Here is an 8,098-nt window from a genome sequence, read left to right on the forward strand (position 1 = left end):
CAGAAATCTCTCTCCTGGATATAAAGTACTGCCAGGAAGCAGTAAAAGCAGTTTATTTGCAAACCCTTAAAGAAATTCCGCTCTGTGTTGCTTGTAACACTGGACAACAGCCCTCAATACCTCTTCCAAAGTAGTTGGGCTGACTGGCTGACTCTCTGAGATGAAGACACACACCACATAAAATAGAGAGAGATAGAGCAGCAGAACACTCTCTCTATATAACCTCTCCCATTGACAACACTCATCTATTTGCTGGGAGCACTTGTGAAAGTGTTCAGAAAAGGAAAAAAAATTGCAGTGACTTGTAATTTGCTGAAGGAGGCAAGGAGCATCCCAGATCTAAAGTGGGGCTTTTACTGTGTTCATTGAGGAGTGAAAGTCGCCACACATGTCAAGCTAAAGGCAGTTGTTGGGTTACTAACAGGACAGAGCGTCTTGCAAACATATGCGTTGAGCTGTGTATACAGATGGCACCGAGAATAATGGAGCAGGCGCCTTTTATAAAGCTCTAGCTGCTGCTGCCTGTCTTCAGTGCAAGGCAAATGAAAGTGCTCAGCAGAAGACTCTGGGCCAGCTAGCGCCTGGGATTGTTTGTTACCGTTTTAATCCTATTAATTAAAACGTTAACCTGATTGGGTAGAAAGCTCTGTCCCAACAGGCGAGTCTTCTCCATAATAACCTACTCAGAGATAATGATGTAAAAGACTCCCCCGTCTGTGGCTGCCGCTGCTGGATGGCTCCGGAGATCTCTTGAAGGTGAATCCAAGCAAGAGAAGAGAATGCCTAGGCAGTAGGCACATGACACCAGAGCGGAGCTGAGCCTGCCGGGGACACTTCAGCCAACAAGGAAAAGTCAGCAGGACCCGCAGGAAGCCCCTGAATGGTTCCATTGTGATTGTGTGACGGCACCAGCAGCAGCAGCAGCTAGAACTTGTTCCAGAGAGCAGGGGGGCATGGAGAGGGCGCTGAAACTGGCGGAGGAGGACCTGTTCCACAAGAGTCTCAGCGTCTCCGCTAAGAGGATGGAGTCAGCCTTCCGCCCCCCTCAGGGTCTGGACATGTCCCAGCAGGGGGACCGCTCACCTCTCCACCTCTACGACGGACCGGACCCAGCCGATCTCCTGCGGCACCACCAGAGCTCCGCAGCAAGTGCAAGCATGATGGCCACCACTGGGGAGTCCCTAGCGCTCGCCGCCGCCAGCATGTGCGCAAAGTATGGGGAGAGCACCGGCAGGGTGTCGGTGGCAGAAAGTAGCGGGGGAGAGGACCAGAGCCCGGACGATGACAGCGACGGGCGCTGTGACCTGGTCCTCAGGTCCGGGGATCACAGGGCCTCCCAGACTGGCCTCAAGTCCGACGCGCCTGGTGGTCCAACCTCAGCCAAGAAGTCTAAAGAGCAGAAAGCCCTGAGGCTGAACATCAACGCCCGGGAGAGGAGGCGCATGCACGACCTGAACGATGCCCTGGACGAGCTGCGGGCCGTCATCCCCTATGCCCACAGCCCCTCGGTCAGGAAACTCTCCAAGATCGCCACCCTGCTCCTGGCCAAAAACTACATCCTCATGCAAGCCCAGGCGCTGGAGGAGATGAGGAGGCTGGTGGCTTATCTCAACCAAGGTCAGGCGATCTCTGCTGCCTCCATCCCCAACCCTGCTGCTGCTGCTGCCGCCGCCGCCGCTGCTGCTGCCGCTCTTCACCCTGCCCTGGGCGCCTATGAGCAGGCGGCTGCCACCGCAGGGTACCCATTCACCACCGGGCTTCCGCCTGCCAGCTCCTGCCCGGATAAATGTGCCCTCTTCAGCAGCGTGTCATCCAGTCTGTGCAAGCAGTGTACAGACAAGCCTTAGCAGCTAGCAGAGAGCCCCGCACCCCCTGAGCCTGCATCAGCTGCCACCAGGTGCCCAGCTCAGGGTTCAGCACCACCAACCTAAGGACAGCTCCACTAAAGCCACGGGGAAGGACTTGCTTTCTGCAGGCGACCTCTGGCTTCCTGCTATCCTTGATCTATAAAACCCCCTTCTTCATTTTGTTTTGCTGATCTTAACTTGTTTGGGTTATTACTAGAGACAAAACCAAACCCTAGGCGATGTCCCAATCTCCCCCATCCTGTCCTTGTTACTTGTGACAAATGACAACAGTACGTACGGGATACTTTCATTATTTATGTTGCAAATCGCTGCTCATTTTTGAAAACTGAGTGCAAACACTTATATACATGTCTTGTTCTAAGAATGACACTTCTGACAAATCAGAAATTTTAACAAAAGGGCACTTGAAATTTGATATTGTTTCTGAGCCAGGAAAACACTTGAAATATAGACTTATTTAATTAAAAACAAAAAAGACTTAAATCTTGCAAGATGATAAATCATTTGTATTTTTTATCGTGTCTGAACTTTGTATGACATAGCTTCAAAACAATTTTTGGTGAGGATGTGGCTGGTTGCCAGACCAGGAATGTGACTGGTTGGAAAGTGGTAGAGAATTTTTTTACACAATTATTTTCGTGCACTTTGTTGATCCTTAATGGGAATGTTGTGTGGGAATAAGTGATAACAATCCATGTGTTGCTATTCAATAATTGTTCCAGATTATTTATCTTGTGTTCCAGTTGAAAGGAAAGTATGAAACCTTTAATCTTTTTATATGTTTCATTTTTTTATTATATTTTTGTTTGTTATTTTTTTTTTTTTTAAAGATCTATGCTAAATTTAATTTCTAAATTTGTGCCAAGTGTTTCAAAGCTTAATAAATTAAACCAGTATATCAGAGAATTTCTCAATGTTTGCGAGCATTTAGCTCACTTGAACGACCATTTTTTTATTTTGAAATTTGCGACATAACTGTGTTTAAGCTGAGCTTTAATAAATGGCTTCAGTCCAAAAATCTACCAGAGAACGTGTATTATTAATTTGGGTAGTAGTGTGCCTAATGATGGACTTAGTAAATAAAATGCAATTTTTATTCAATATATTCCAACGTGAATTAAGTCTGTTTTGTTTTGATAGTACACAAAAATGGGCCATAGAACTATATAAAGTTTTTGTGTGTAAGGTTTGACAATTAAGATATAATACAGATTCTCTGTCTGCAGAGTTTAATATGTGTGTTTTCCCATAAAGGGGGTATTCTAAGTTAGACGTGTGCAGTATTATATTATAATAGAGGGAGACACTGCTTTGTATACCCCTGCTGTGTGTGGCACTTGGCAGGGCTGAGTTTGTCACGTTGAATGGGTGATGGACTTGATGGCAGGTCAAGGATGTGTACAGAATTCTGCCCATTAAATAGGTCAATCAGATTACCAACTTACATATATTATCTTCTGTGCGCATCTGAGCCAAAAAAAGCACCACTTGCGCTGCACTCAGGCAAAGATACGTGCTTAAAAAAATCGCACTTTAATGAATCGTTCAAAAATTAACGGTTTATTACATGTGGAGTGTTTTCCAAACATTCATATGCATTCTCCCTTACGCCACATTTAGCGTGCTATTTATTAATTGATCAGAACGACAGTTTATTAGACTGATGAACTGTATTGCCCTGCTTATGTGTGATTGAGTGTGCTGTCCAAACTCACTCAAATCTATCTGAAAATGTGCTTATTTAAAAGCGAGAAAATTGGAAACTACCTCCCCCCCCCCCCCCCATTAATGAAAGTTTTATTCAGATGAACTACAAAGTTTAAACAGGATCATTTTATAAGCGTTATTTAAATCTTGAGTGTGTTAAATAGATAGTTGATTGATATGTTTGTATATTAGACAGTGATGAGAGGATTATAGATCTGGTAAAGCCAGGGCCGTCTGTGCTTGGTAACATAGTACTTTCCTGTATTGATAGATGGTGCATGTATGCACATTATAATGCAGGTTGTTGATAGGATGTTTTTGGCCTTGAGAGTACCACAGTCAGAAACTTCCAGCGAAGACCCATGTAAGACGGGTACTAGCAGTTCCGCTGTTTTGGGCTGAGAATGGCAGCGCTATCAGGGTGGCATAGCAGGCAGCCCCAGGCCACAAAGTCCTGCCCGTCTCTCAGCATTACCACACAAAGCCCGGGCGCCTCTAATTATGATTATTAAAACAATTTCCATGACGATGTCTAATATTATGTTAATTTGAAAACAACTGTGTATGAAAACTGTCGACTATAATACCTAAATTAATTTAATGCAACACATCGTTAAGGCAATTAGACCTCCTGGATGTGATTAAGGAACATAATTATGACACTGTTCTGCGCCGTAATGATCAAGGAGTAAAGTGATCAGCAACACGGCCATTAGTTTGTATTGTTCTGTCTCTGCTGTCCATCACCCTGATTAGAAATTAACCACCAGCAGAATTTTTTTTCTCCCTTTTTTCAAATTAACATCACAGGGACAAATTTACTGCAAGATTTACGGCTTAATACTTCCCATTAGGCGAGCTTGTCTCGTGGCGGCTGATCGATGGGCTACCCTAGGCCAGGGCAGCGTGCGCCTTATGTACTAACGCAGGTGCGGAGCGTGTGCGCAATGAGGCGCCAAATTCAGTGCCAGTCTGTGGCAGGACTAGGCGAGGGTTATTGCAGCTATATACATTTTTACTACAGAATAGCACATTCTCAATCATTTCATTTGTATCAACCTCTCTGATATATCACCTAGAACTGATTTAAGATAAAAAATGGAAACTCCAGACAATCAGTCCAGTTCAGGATATAAAATGACACCTTGAAGCTAACTGGTCACCAGGGGTGTTTTGCCTTTAATTGGTGTGTTTATTTTATTTTTTGCTAGATCATTTGAAACAAGGATATTTGTCGTTTATCAGTGCAGTTTATTGGCTATATAGGCCCTTATTCAATTCAACTTTTCTCCTGTTTTCATTTAAGAGATCATTTTTCTTATGTTTAAGGTGACTTTTCATCACTTTGCAGTGGAAAAAGTACCAACATTAGGCGAAAAGGTACTGTCAAGATCATTCTGAGTATGTTCAATTTATTGACAATTATCACCTAGGAGAAAATGTGAATTGCATATGGGCCTATGTAAGAAGCGATGTTATCCATGGCAACACCCATGGCAACCAGAGAGAGCGAGATCTTTTTACTTATTTGATTACAGAGTACATGACATCTGATTGGTTGTTGTCAGTTTAGGTTGCACGTGGTATTTACACTTTGCACTACTTATTGCATGTCATCATCATTGTCCTCATTACATCTATCAGAGGATTGAAGAGAAATATGTATTTTCGCACTTTTTATGTTGGAAAAGTCAGTCTTACTTTCATTGATAAATCCCAGAGCTGTAGATCGTTCATCACTAAGATGTCACCCTAATGGGATTGCCTTGACAATTATTAGCTGATCTATCAGAGCATCCTTGACTTGTTCACAATTGAATTTGTGACTTTTTATCAGCCGGTTTCCTGGGTACCTCTGAGCCCCCCCCCCCCCCTCCTCCCCACCTTGTCCTCTCTGCTCTCCAAATCTTGCATGTGATTGCCCCAGCATGAGTGACATTGACTCCCTTAATAGAATGGCTTTCCAAAGATATAATCATGTGTTAAATTGAATCCTCCGTTTAACTGGTAATGGTGTGCTCTGGGCACATTTGCGTATTAGATGCTATGGTAACTAATTATCACCAGGGAAAGAGGATGATATACTTTGCAGACTTTGACAAATAATTATGAGTTCTGAAAAGCATGTTAGCAGCGGTGGATCGCCCAGAATGAGCCCGTGAATATATGAATAGGTAAGCAGGAGCCGGCAGATAATGAATGGAGGCTGGTTAAAGTAACTAAACGCCAGTGACCATATAGAGTCATAAGGATAGACAGGCAGAGCACGAGGGGTCACGGGGGGAGGGGGGGGGGGGGGGGGTTGAGGGACAGTTACTAATGAACGTGTGTGTGTGTATATATATATATATATATATATATATATATATATATATATATATATATATATATATATATTCATACTATCAAGTACATCGCATGCATGCCCCTTCACGTGTAATAGACACCTAAATGGCAATGAATCGCTAAATAATAGTGTTTATTATTGACAAATACATGCTAATCTTTAATAAGTAGATGTCACAGCCGAATTGGGCAATGGGCATAACGGGAGAATCATCTGTCATCTGAGTCTGTGATTTATTGTCATATGATTGGCTGTTATTGCTATTATTGTACATGAGCACCGTTTGGTGTGTATCACTGGTGTGTGCAGCTGTAGCACATGTATTTGCTTTTGATGTAGCACGTTGTTAAGTCGCCCAGGACCAGGAAGTGTATTTGTAAAATCATGTAGTGTATCTGCAGTTTATTAAGTGTGACTATGCTGCTATTCAGCTGAGGATTCGGCAGCCTGAGAAGGCTATGCTAGTGAAAGGTCAGAGGGTAATAAAGAAGTCAGAGTTGCCAGAGTAAAGGTAACATGGTGCTAAGTAACTACTACAGTCATAGACTTTCTTGGATTGACTTCATGTCACCTCACTTCCAGGAGGCAGTGATAACAGGCAGCTGCGATTAGCAGTGAAGAACATACTGGGGTCTTGACCTAATGCTATCATCCCTGTCATTAGCTTGTTGACTGCAATACATTATGCAGCACAATATTTTCTGTCTGTGCTTGAACTGGACTTGTCAGTGTCCTCTGCCATGCAGTGAGCTCCTTAACCCCAGTCTTATCAATGTGAATCATTCATTATTATAATTGAGAGTGTCAGTTCTTAGCTCTTGCAAGATAATTTACCTTCAGCCTGGCTGTGGGCCTGTACAGTACTAGTACTGTAGTGCTGGTGGTAGCTAAAGCTAACATTCCATAGTCAGCAGAGATTTGTCTGCCTGTGTGTATCAGCAGGGCTCAGATAAGCATTATACATTTACTGTGTTTAAGGAGATTAAAAAAGAAAACTTTTTAAAATATGCAGAATAATTAGTAAGTGCACCTTACTGCAATCTGTGTGTGCTGAGTGTGGAATTTAATCCACCTGCCTTTTCTCTTTTCTCTCTTTCTACACTACCTCCCTATTCTGCATTCTCTCCCCCCTCCCCACACACACACTTTCTCTCTCTCTCTCTCTCCCTCTCTCTCTCTCTCTTACACACACACACACACACACACACACACACACACACACACACACACACACACACACACACACACACACACACACACACACACACACACACACACACACACACACACACACACACACACACACACGCGCGCTCTCTCTCTCTTCTATTCTGCATATTCTCTCTCTCTCTCTCTCTCTCCTGCATTCTCTCTCTCTCTCTCTCTCTATTCTGCATATACTCTCTCTCTTTATTCTGCATACTCTCTCTCTCTCTCTCCACTATCTCTCTATCCTGCATACTCCCTGTCTCTATTCTGCATATCCTCTCTCTGTCTCTCCACTGTCTCTCTATTCTGCATATTCTCTCTCCCCATTATCTCTCTATTCTGCATATTCTCTCTCTATCTCTCTCCCCATTATCTCTCTATTCTGCATACTCTCATTCTCTCTCTCTCTCTCTCTCTCTCTCTCTCTCTCTCTCTCTCTCTCTCTCTCTCTCTCTGTCTTCCACATATTCTCTCTCTCTCCACTACCTCTCTATCCTGCATTCTTTCTCTCTCTCTCCCTCTCCCCTGCACATTCTCTCTCTCTCTCTCTCTCTCTCTCTCTCTCTCTCTATTCTGCATTCTCTCTCTCTCTCTCTCTCTATTCTGCATTCTCTCTCTCTCTCTATTCTGCATTCTCTCTCTCCACTATCTCTCTATCCTGCATACTCTCTCTTTCTCTCTCCACTATCTCTCTATTCTGCATATCCTCTCGTTCCCTTTCTTTCTCTCCATTATCTCTCTATCCTGCATGCTCTCTCTCTTTCTCTCCCCACTATCTCTCTATTCTGCATAATCTATCTCTCTCTCCATTATCTCTCTATTCTGCATACTTCAGTCTCTCTCTCTCTCTCTACTCTCTCTCTCTCTCTCTCTATATATATATATATATATATATATTCTGCATATTCTCTCTCTCTCTCTCTCTCTCTCTCTCTCTCTCTCTCTCTCTCTCTCTCTCTCTCTCTAC

The 8,098-nt window shown here is 43.5% G+C and overlaps 1 protein-coding gene across 1 annotated transcript; it reads left to right on the plus strand.

The window, feature by feature from the left end:
- Window positions 1-212: 212 nt before the first annotated feature.
- BHLHE22 (basic helix-loop-helix family member e22) lies at window positions 213-2,897 on the plus strand. The gene has a single exon (XM_068234793.1). It carries the CDS (start codon window positions 954-956, stop codon window positions 1,845-1,847), a length of 894 nt encoding a protein of 297 aa, XP_068090894.1. The 5' UTR covers window positions 213-953; the 3' UTR covers window positions 1,848-2,897.
- Window positions 2,898-8,098: the final 5,201 nt, after the last annotated feature.

This window comes from Hyperolius riggenbachi, chromosome 5, assembly GCF_040937935.1.
Source record: "Hyperolius riggenbachi isolate aHypRig1 chromosome 5, aHypRig1.pri, whole genome shotgun sequence".
Taxonomy (NCBI): domain Eukaryota; kingdom Metazoa; phylum Chordata; class Amphibia; order Anura; family Hyperoliidae; genus Hyperolius; species Hyperolius riggenbachi.

What these genes read in the sequence shown, in the direction of transcription:
- BHLHE22 (XM_068234793.1), top strand. Translation starts at nt 954, where the DNA reads ATGGAGAGGGCGCTGAAACTGGCGGAGGAGGACCTGTTCCACAAGAGT.